At 52.0% G+C, this 11362-nt stretch overlaps 1 protein-coding gene across 1 annotated transcript in view; it reads left to right on the top strand.

The window, feature by feature from the left end:
* The window catches only part of LOC143277015 (two pore potassium channel protein sup-9-like), a 97920-nt gene extending 87567 nt beyond the window's left edge, over nucleotides 1-10353 (top strand). The window contains exons 2-4 of the mRNA XM_076581729.1: nucleotides 3162-3424; nucleotides 7029-7133; nucleotides 8922-10353. Coding sequence (XP_076437844.1) covers nucleotides 3162-3424; nucleotides 7029-7133; nucleotides 8922-9473 — 920 coding nt within the window. The 3' untranslated portion in view covers nucleotides 9474-10353. The remainder of the gene's footprint in view (nucleotides 1-3161; nucleotides 3425-7028; nucleotides 7134-8921) is intronic.
* Nucleotides 10354-11362: the final 1009 nt, after the last annotated feature.

The following is an 11362-nucleotide window of genomic DNA, read 5'->3' as shown; positions in this document are numbered from 1 at the left end:
GGGGTCTGTGTAGAGGAGAAGAGAGGACTGGCCGTACTGAGTGAGTTAAAGTGCTTGGAACCAAGGGGCATAACCAGACTGGAGGTCTGGGAACTGTTGGAATATTGTGAAGCGTAGGATTGGAGAGTGAGCTATTGTTGGTTAGTGTTGTTCTCATGTGTCACAATGTGGACAGAAGGTGAAATGGGTACCCGTGGTTAGGGACAATGACTTACCTGGAGGTGCACAGGTACGTTCGCGCGAACCTTCGTGTTGACAGATAATCACAGGTGACACCATGTCCTCACACGTGTAATTTTGATGGTACTGATACAGTGAGCCAGTTGTGTGATTTACTAATTAAGACCCTGCAAAAACCTCGACTTGTAAAATTCATTTTCGAATGTTTTAAAGAACACGTCACGTTTTAATTATATCTCACGTTTAGTTTGGTTCGTTTGTTGTTTTTGTTTGTTTGTTGTTGTTGTTGTTGTTGTGTGTGTGTGTGTGTGTGTGTGTGTGTGTGTGTGTGTGTGTGTGTGTGTGTGTTTTGTGGTTTTTTTGTTTGTTTATTTTGTTGTTGTTGTTTTTTTTAACCCATTATCGTTGTCTCTTTAAACCTTTCATTTACAGTTTTCATGACAAATGAATATGATTCTAATTCACACACACACACACACACACACACACACACACACACACACACACACACACACACACAGAGAGAGAGAGAGAGAAGAGAGAGAGAGAGAGAGAGAGAGAGACTCCCTCTGAACCCTCTGTCCAGGTGCGATCCACAAATCAGCTTTTCTCCACCTCCCCCCCACCCACCCACCCGCCCCCACCCCACCCCCTCCTCCCCCCACACCCTTCCCCTTCCTCCCGGGAGGTCTTTCCTTCTCATTGTCGGAGGCCATAAACCCTAATTGGACGGCGGGGACCAATGAAATAAGCCGACACATTATCGCACCACTGCCGGCCTGGTGCGGGGGGCCAAAGGAGCAGAGGAGTTATCCGAAGGGCAGTAACTCTGCTGGTCACAGTGATGGATGACACAGTGGTTCCCCTTTGCAAAGTGGCCCTCGGACATTTATGGAGGGGAGGTAATTAAGACGAATGGAGCGAGGGGCGACTGGAGTGACCTTCCTTGCCTTTTCAGCTGAGACGTCCTTTTTCTGGGTCGGCTGAAGGTTACGAAAGTCTGGAAAATAAGTCTGTCTGTCTCTGTCTGTCTCTGTCTGTCTGTCACTCTCTCTCTCTCTCTCTCTCTCTCTCTCTCTCTCTCTCTCTCTCTCTCTCTCTCTCTCTCTCTCTCTCTCTCCCTCCTTTTCAATCCAAAGGAAACGGGCTTACTTATTTAAGTTCATGAACATATCAGATTCAAAAGAATTGAATCACTCGAAAACCACCATGTTGAATCAGTGTGGATCCGGGTACACTTTAAAAAATCGTAACCGTTTCTTATTGGCTTTATCTATAGGAATCCTGCAGAGCACGTTGACTTGTTGGATAAGTTCACGCTAATGATGGAAGACGTTTCTCTCCTCTGAAATGAAATTATTTTATTGGGTGACATTAATATTGATTTTCTGAAATGTAATTTGAACTGGAAACAAACATACGAATCCTTTCATCTCAATCTACGATACTACTGCTGTTGCTGCTGCAGCTACTGCTGCTACTACAACTACTACTACTGCTGCTGCTACTACTACTATCACTACTACTACTGGTACTGCTACTCTGCTGCTGCTGCTGCTGCTGCTGCTAAGAATAATGATAATGATTATGTGTGTATGTATGATAGTCAGTCGTGTACGACTATGACCATTAGAACAGCAGAGGAGGAAACCGCTGTCCCGACCATCTGGGCTAGAATTCGACAGTGTCTTGCTCTAGTTCCATCCCCACTATATATATCCCCACTTTATTTATTTATTTATTTATGTAAGCTTATCTATTATTTATTCACCTTTTTTTTTCTTTTTCTTTTTTTCTCCAGGCCTGACTAAGCGCGTTGGGTTACGCTGCTGGTCAGGCATCTGCTTGGCAGATGTGGTGTAGCGTATATGGTTTTGTCCGAACGCAGTGACGCCTCCTTGAGCTACTGAAACTGAAACCATCCCCATTCTCTCGGCCAAGAGGTTTTTAGGACAGTCGGCGTTGGGAGGGTTCCCTAAGCCATCTAGCCCCCAAGGCTGCAGCACTAAGAGCCAACGCAATCTTGCCACCTAGTTTGAGAGTCATAGTCCCTCACAAAAGGCTCAAATATAAACGACTTCACACTGTAATGGAGAAACCATTGATCTTACACTGTACGCTTAGAATAGAATAGATTATGTCTTTATTACCAAGTGTACCGGGGTCAAGGAATATTGGGGGGGGGGGGGGGGGGGGGGATAGTACATAACAAGATACGAACATAAATCGAAAATCATACACAAACGCAGATAGTGTAGAAATTAGGATACTTACAAGTGCATATCAATATAAAAATCTTATGCATACTCACACATGCACGCACTGTACACACACACACACACACACACACACACACACACACACACGCACGCACACACACACACACACACACACATGCACGCACTGGGTGGGTTGGGGTGAAGGGGGGGGAGGGGGGGGTGTGTGGACGGGAGGGTTGCTACAGGGTACTGCACTGTCCTCTCACCCTCAGCACGTGATCACCGTAATACCCCCTCTCTCCTCCCTGTTTCAGGGTACGGCCACAGCACTGTCCTCTCACCCTCTGCACGTGATCACCGTAATACCCCCTCTCTCCTCCCTGTTTCAGGGTACGGCCACAGCACTGTCCTCTCACCCTCTGCACGTGATCACCGTAATACCCCCTCTCTCCTCCCTGTTTCAGGGTACGGCCACAGCACTGTCCTCTCACCCTCAGCACGTGATCACCGTAATACCCCCTCTCTCCTCCCTGTTTCAGGGTACGGCCACAGCACTGTCCTCTCACCCTCTGCACGTGATCACCGTGATACCCCTTCTCTCCTCCCTGTTTCAGGGTACGGCCACAGCACTGTCCTCTCACCCTTTGCACGTGATCACCGTGATACCCCTTCTCTCCTCCCTGTTTCAGGGTACGGCCACAACACTGTCCTCTCACCCTTTGCACGTGATCACCGTGATACCCCTTCTCCTCCCTGTTTCAGGGTACGGCCACAGCACGCCCCAGACGTACGGCGGCAAGATCTTCTGCATGTTCTACGCCATCTCGGGCATCCCGCTGTGCATCGTCATGTTCCAGAGCGTCGGAGAGCGCCTCAACACCTTCGTCACCTTCCTCCTCAAGCAGATCAAGAAGTCCTTCAAGATGCACAACACAGAGGTCTCCCAGACCAACCTCATCCTCATCGCCCTCAACCTCTCCGGCATCGTGTTCACCACGGGAGCTGCTGCCTTCAGGCACTTTGAGGTGGGTGGGTGGGGGTGGGTGGGGGTGAAGGGGTGGGGGTGGAGGGGTGGGGGGTCTGCTGCCTTCAGAGACTTGGAGGTGGGTGGGTGGGTGGTGGAGCGGGGGGGGGGGGGGGGTCTGCTGCCTTCAGAGACTTTGAGGTGGGTGGGTGGGTTGTGGAGGGGGTGGGGGCGGACGGGTGGGCTGCTGCCTTCAGAGACTTTGAGGTGGGTGGATGGGTGGGTGGGTTGGGGTGGAGGAGGGGGGAGGGGGGAGGGTCTGCTGCCTTCAGGCACTTTGAGGTGGGTGGGTCGGGGTGGGTGGGGGTGAAGGGGGGGGGGGGGGTGGAGGGGGGGGCTGCTGCCTTCAGAGACGTGGAGGTGGGTGGGTGGGTGGTAGGGGTGTAGGGGTGGGGGTGGAGGGGGGGATCTGCTGCCTTCAGAGACTTTGAGGTGGGTGGGTGGTGGAGTGGGTGGGGGCGGACGGGTGGGCTGCTGCCTTCAGAGACTTTGAGGGGGTTGGGTGGGGGATGGGGGCGTTAATGGAATATTAATGGGATAGAATGGGGTACAATGGAAAATTAATGGGATAGAATGGAATATTAATGGGATAGAATGGGATTTAATGGAACAGTAATGGGATATTAATGGGATATAATGGAATGTTAATGGGATAGAATGGGAAACAATGGAAAACTAATGGGACAGAATGGGATGCAAACGGGGGAATGGAACAGATTAGATTACAAAAGAACAGTTTTGTTTTCCTAAGAATGGAATAGAATGAAATGGAATAGAATGATTATAATAGAATGGAACGGATTAGATGAGAAAAGAACACAGTTGTTGGTTGTTTTTTTGTTTTTGTTTTTTAAAGAATGGAATATAATGGGGTGGAATGGAATATGCTAGAATGGAACGGATTAGCATTCATTGGAATATAGGGTGTGTGTGTGTGTGTGTGTGTGTGTGTGTGTGTGTGTGTGTGTGTGTGTGTGTGTGTACTTCCGCGTACATGTATGTATGCGTGCATGAGTGTGTGTTTGTTCATTTGTGTGTGTGTGTAATGGAACCGAACACAACAGATTGGAACAGAATGTCTGTCTGTCTGTCTCTCTCTCTCCTTCCCTCATTCCCTTGTATCTTTCCCACGTCCAGCAAACACTTCTTCCTTCTTTTTTTTCTTTTTTTTCTTTTTTTTTTTTTTTTTTGCCAGGATGACAGCAGCATGTCACTATATAATAGTGGTGTGCTATATTGGATTTTGAGGGGTGGGTGGAGTAGGGTGATGCGTGGTATGGTTAGCCGAGAGGGTCAAATGATAAACTTTTTTTTTTCTTTTAGTCATCTCACATCATCCCACCGGCCCCTACACCCCTCCCCCTCCCCCCCCCCCCTCCCCCACCATGAAGGTAAATACCGAGTTGTTGGTAACAACTTCTCCACACTCACCCACTCCACCCCCTTCCCTCCCACAATCATTCCCCCCCCCCCCATCCACCATCCACCATATCTCGGCGCCATTATCTCGGCGCTTTTGTCGTTCGCCATTTGATGTGGGTTTTGTGGGGGAGGAGGGGGGGGGTTCGGGGGGGGGGGGGGGGGAGCAGAGAAAAGGAGAGAGAAGGAGAGAGAGAGAGAGAGGGGAGGGGGTGGACGGGGGGAGGGAGTGCGGGGGGACAATTGGGTAGCCTCGTAAAGGTTGGATTGAACTTTAGCAATCTGTTTCAATCTCTGTGTGTGTGTGTGTGTGTGTGTGTGTGTGTGTGTGTGTGTGTGTGTGTGTGTCTGCAGTCTCCAAGGGTGCTACATTCTGACCTTAGAAAGGAGAAAAGGGCAGAAAGAGGGGAGAGGGGGTGGGGAGGGGTAGGGGGTGGGGGTGGGGGGCTGAAAGGAGATTGACAATTAGAAAATTGACCAGGCAGGGGACGGAGGAAGAGTGTGTGTGTGTGTGCAGGGAGCGGGGAGGAGGGGGGGGGGGGCGGGGGGGGGGGGGGGGGTCGGGGGTTGGAGGGGGTTGTATGGCGAGCCACGGGGATCATCAGAAGAAGGAAGTGGAAGTATGGGTATCTTCGCCACCGCCACCACCACCAACCACCACCATCACACCATTCGCCCCCCCCCCCCCCCCCCCCCCCCCCCCCCCCCCCCCCCCCCCCCCGCCGCCACAACCTTTTTGTTCCCCTCCTCACCCACCCTTCCTCCAGCATCTACCCCCTCCTCCCCCCCTCACCCCCCCTGTCAGTGACGTCACAGGGCTCAATTCCGCCTTCCGTCAAGTTGATGTGGACTTTGATGAGGGGAGGTTGCAAGAGGGGGAGGGGGGGTCGGAAAAATGTATGGTGAACTGAGGGTGTCAAAAGATCGTTTGATAAGTGGATGGGGGGATATCATTGATATTGTATCGTATTGTGAACGAGCAGGGTCAAAAGATTGTATGGTGAAATGGCAGGATCAAAAGGTGAAAATGGTGAACAGAAAGGGTGAACTCGGCAAGTATGGTGGAACCGGAGAGTCAGAGTGCGGCGTCCTTTTCTTACTCCTCCCCTCAGACTCAGCTTTTAACCCTGTCTGTCCACCCTGTCTGTCCACCCTGTCCACCCCGTCTGTCCACCCTGTCTGTCCACCCTGTCCACCCTGTCTGTCCACCCTGTCTGTCCACCCTGTCCACCCTGTCTGTCCACCCTGTCTGTCCACCCTGTCTACCCTGTCTGTCCACCCTGTCTGTTCACCCTGTCTGTCCACCCTGTCCACCCTGTCTGTCCACCCTGTCTGTCCACCTCCACCCTGTCTGTCCACCCTGTCCACCCTGTCTGTTCACCCTGTCTGTCCACCCTGTCTGTCCACCCTGTCTGTCTGTCCACTATGTCTGTCCACCCTGTCTGTCCACCCTGTCTGTCCACCCTGTCTGTCTGTCCACCCTGTCTGTCCACCCTGTGTGTCCACCCTGTCTGTCCACCCTGTCTACCCTGTCTGTCCACCCTGTCTGTCTGTCCACTATGTCTGTCCACCCTGTCTGTCCACCCTGTCTGTCTGTCCACCCTGTCTGTCCACCCTGTCTGTCTGTCCACCCTGTCTGTCTGTCCACCCTGTCTGTCCACCCTGTCTGTCTGTCCACCTCCACCCTGTCTGTCCACCTCCACCCTGTCTGTCCACCCTGTCTGTCTACCCTGTCTGTCCACCCTGTCTGTCTGTCCACCTCCACCCTGTCTGTCCACCTCCACCCTGTCTGTCCACTCTGTCCACCTCCACCCTGTCTGTCTACCCTGTCTGTCCACCCTGTCTGTCCATCCTGCCTGTCCACCTCCACCCTGTCTGTCCACCCTGTCCACACTGTCTGTCCACACTGTCTATCCACCCTGTCCACACTGTCTGTCCACCCTGTCTGTCCACCCTGTCTGTCCCTGCTGAAGAAAGTTCGTTGTGTGTGTTCCAGGGCTGGATCTACATCGACTCTTTCTACTTCTAATTCGATTCGTTACCTTGACATATATTGAGAGAGAAAGAGAGTGATATAATAAATTGCCAAAGGACATTGAGCTGAAGGAAATGTTGTGTGTGTGTGTGTGTGTGTGTGTGTGTGTGTGTGTGTGTGTGTGTGTGTGTGTGTGTGTTTATCATTGCAGGGCTGGATCTACATCGATTCTTTCTACTACTGTTTCATCACACTGACTACCATCGGCTTTGGGGACTTCGTGGCTCTGCAGCAAAACAACATGCTGACCCACCAGGTAGGGCACTGGAACTTTGCGGGGGGTGTGGGGTGGGGGGGTGGGGGGAGCAGGACAGAGCGGGACACAGAGAGAGTGGGTGTGGGGGGTGGTGGGGGGGGGAGAAATGGGGTGGGGGGGACACAGAGAGAGAGGGGGGGGGGTGGACAGAGAGAGGATGGACAGAGAGAGATAGAGAGAAGGAGACAGAGACTGAGAGAGAGACACAGAGAGAGATAGAGAGAAGGAGACAGAGACTGAGAGAGAGAGAGACAGAGAGAGATAGAGAGAAGGAGACAGAGACTGAGAGAGAGAGACAGAGAGAGATAGAGAGAAGGAGACAGAGACTGAGAGAGAGACACAGAGAGAGATAGAGAGAAGGAGACAGAGACTGAGAGAGAGACACAGAGAGAGATAGAAGGAGACAGAGACTGAGAGAGAGACACAGAGAGAGATAGAGAGAAGGAGACAGAGACTGAGAGAGAGACACAGAGAGAGATAGAGAGAAGGAGACAGAGACTGAGAGAGAGACACAGAGAGAGATGTATATACAGAGAGAGGGACACACACACACACACACACACACACACACACACATATACACACACACACACACACACAGATGATGATGATGATGATGATGATGATGATTTCTTGTCAAAAAGCATTTGCAGCCATTTTTTTTAGGGACAAGAGATTGAGAGCGACAGACAGACAGACAGACTGACAAAGGGAGAGATAAAGGTGGGGAAAAAGGAATAGGAGAGAGAGAGAGAAGAAGATAGAGGATGGGAAGAGAGTGAGGGAGAGAGAGGAGAGGGGGGGGGGGATGAGAGAGAGGGGACATACCAGGAGAGAGAATGAGGGGGGAAGAGAGATAGAGTTGTTGTTGTTGTCACAATTACCTCTCTGCCCCCAGGTGGAGAATGTGACTTTTCCATCATCTTCATCCTGTTTTGTTGTGGTGGTGGTGGTTGTGGTGGTTGTGGTGGTGGTGGTGGTTGTTGTTGTTGTTGTTGTGGTGGTGGTGGTGGTGGTTGTGGTGGTGGTGGTGGTGGCTGTTGTTGTTGTTGTTGTTGTTGTTGTTGTTGTTGTTGTTGTTGTTGTTGTTGTTGTTGTTGTTGTTGTTGTTGTGGTGGTGGTGGTGGTGGTGGTGGTGGTAGTTGTGGTGGTGGTGGTTGTGGTGGTGGTTGTTGTTGTTGTTGTGGTGGTGGTGGTGGTTATGGTGGTTGTTGTTGTGGTGGTGGTGGTGGTGGTGGTTGTTGTTGTTGTTGTGGTGGTGGTTGTTGTTGTTGTTGTGGTGGTGGTGGTGGTGGTTGTTGTGGTGGTGGTGGTTGTGGTGGTGGTGGTGGTGGTGGTTATCGTTGTTGTTGTTGTTGTTGTTGTGGTGGTGGTGGTGGTGGTGGTGGTGGTGGTGGTGGTGGTGGTGGTGATTGTGGTGGTGGTTGTTGTTGTTGTGGTGGTGGTGGTGGTGGTTGTTGTTGTTGTTGTTGTTGTTGTTGTTGTTGTTGTTGTTGTTGTTGTGGTGGTGGTGGTGGTGGTGGTGGTGGTGGTGGTAGTTGTGGTGGTGGTGGTGGTTGTTGTTGTGGTGGTGGTGGTGGTGGTTATGGTGGTTGTTGTTGTGGTGGTGGTGGTGGTTATGGTGGTTGTTGTTGTTGTGGTGGTGGTGGTGGTGGTGGTTGTGGTTGTTGTTGTTGTGGTGGTGGTGGTGGCGGTGGTGGTGGTGGTGGTGGTGGTTGTTGGTGGTGGTGGTGGTTGCTGTTGTTGTTGATATTATTGTTGTCGTCACAGTGACCTCTCTGTCCCCAGGTGGAGTACGTGGCCTTCTCCATCATCTTCATCCTGTTCGGACTGACGGTGATCTCAGCCGCCATGAACCTCCTCATCCTCCGCTTCCTGACCATGAACACGGTGGACGAGAGGCGAGAGGAGATGGAGGCGGCGGCCGCCGCTAGGGGCGCTGTCCGCCTGGAGGGTGACGTCATCACGGGCCAGGCCAACGGCAACGTGGTGTCGGGAGCTCAGGAGACCCCCGAGTACAACGACCTCGTGTCCGTCTGCTCCTGCTCCTGCTACAATCTTCGCAGCGCCGGATTCGGGAGATCGTCGTCGTCGTCATCCTCGGCTGTGGTGGCGTCCGTGAAGAGCAAGAAGAAGACGAGCAAGCCTCGCTACTCTGTCAGGAGAGGGCCGGGGAAGATCTCCCACCTGCTGCCTTTGAAGAAGCGGGGGGAGGGTGGTGGCGGAGGAGGAGGAGGAGGAGGAGGGGGGGGAGGAGGGAGGGAGGACACGATCAGTATCACCGAGGACAGCAACTCCTTCCTCGCCTGGCAGCAGCACAGCAAGCGGGCCTCCATATAGCGGTGCACGTGCACCCGTGTGCTCTTTCTCTTTCTGTGCTGGTGGTGCGCCTGCACCTGGATAGCTCGCCGTTTAGTGTGGTGGTGCGGGCGTACTTTTTTGTGCTGAGGAGCACGGCGTTTGTGGTGCAGGCGTACTTTTTGTGCTGTACCTTGATAGCACAACGTTTTGTGTGGTGCAGGCGTATTTTTGTGCTGTACTTGGATATCTTTGCGGTTGTGGTGCAGGCGTACTTTTGTGCTCTACTTTGGATACCGTGGTCTTGTGTGTGTGGTGCAGGTGCACTTTTGTGTCGCAGTGCGCTAGAGTACCGTTACTTTGTGGTGGTTGGATTTTGTGCATGGTTTTGTTTGGGTTTTTTTTCTCCCAACAATAGTGCTGTGTTTCTGGCACTCAGTTCCAGCAGTGACAGGCAGAAGTAGGAATGGTGACTGCTTTCCACAGGACTGTTGCAGACCATGCAGAGAAAGCATTGTGGCCTAGACTCCAGGCTGTGAAATGCTAAGTGCTTTCCACAGGACTGTTGCAGACCGCGCAGATAAAACGTTATGGCCTAGACTCCAGGCTGTGAAATGCCAAGTGCTGTCCACAGGACTGTTGCAGACCATGCAGAGAAAACGTTATGGCCTAGACTCCAGGCTGTGAAATGCTAAGTGCTTTCCACAGGACTGTTGCAGACCATGCAGAGAAAGCATTGTGGCCTAGACTCCAGGCTGTGAAATGCCAAGTGTTGTCTACGGGACTGTTGCAGACCGCACAGAGAAAACGTTATGGCCTAGACTCCAGGCTGTGAAATGCCAAGTGCTTTCCACAGGACTGTTGCAGACCGCGCAGATAAAACGTTATGGCCTAGACTCCAGGCTGTGAAATGCCAAGTGCTGTCCACAGGACTGTTGCAGACCATGCAGAGAAAACGTTATGGCCTAGACTCCAGGCTGTGAAATGCTAAGTGCTTTCCACAGGACTGTTGCAGACCATGCAGAAAAAGCATTGTGGCCTAGACTCCAGGCTGTGAAATGCCAAGTGTTGTCTACGGGACTGTTGCAGACCGCACAGAGAAAACGTTATGGCCTAGACTCCAGGCTGTGAAATGCCAAGTGCTGTCCACAGGACTGTTGCAGACCATGCAGAGAAAGCATTGTGGCCTAGACTCCAGGCTGTGAAATGCTAAGTGCTTTCCACAGGACTGTTGCAGACCATGCAGAGAAAGCATTGTGGCCTAGACTCCAGGCTGTGAAATGCCAAGTGCTGTCCACAGGACTGTTGCAGACCATGCAGAGAAAACGTTATGGCCTAGACTCCAGGCTGTGAAATGCTAAGTGCTTTCCACAGGACTGTTGCAGACCATGCAGAGAAAGCATTGTGGCCTAGACTCCAGGCTGTGAAATGCCAAGTGTTGTCTACGGGACTGTTGCAGACCGCATAGAGAAGACGTTATGGCCTAGACTCCAGGCTGTGAAATGCCAAGTGCTGTCCACAGGACTGTTGCAGACCATGCAGAGAAAGCATTGTGGCCTAGACTCCAGGCTGTGAAATGCTAAGTGCTTTCCACAGGACTGTTGCAGACCGCGCAGATAAAACGTTATGGCCTAGACTCCAGGCTGTGAAATGCCAAGTGCTGTCCACAGGACTGTTGCAGACCATGCAGAGAAAACGTTATGGCCTAGACTCCAGGCTGTGAAATGCTAAGTGTTTTCCACAGGACTGTTGCAGACCATGCAGAGAAAGCATTGTGGCCTAGACTCCAGGCTGTGAAATGCCAAGTGTTGTCTACGGGACTGTTGCAGACCGCACAGAGAAAACGTTATGGCCTAGACTCCAGGCTGTGAAATGCCAAGTGCTTTCCACAGGACTGTTGCAGACCGCGCAGATAAAACGTTATGGCCTAG

The sequence above is a fragment of the Babylonia areolata genome, chromosome 33 (assembly GCF_041734735.1).
Source record: "Babylonia areolata isolate BAREFJ2019XMU chromosome 33, ASM4173473v1, whole genome shotgun sequence".
NCBI classification, from domain to species: domain Eukaryota; kingdom Metazoa; phylum Mollusca; class Gastropoda; order Neogastropoda; family Buccinidae; genus Babylonia; species Babylonia areolata.
This window is presented reverse-complemented; position numbering and strand designations above follow the sequence as displayed.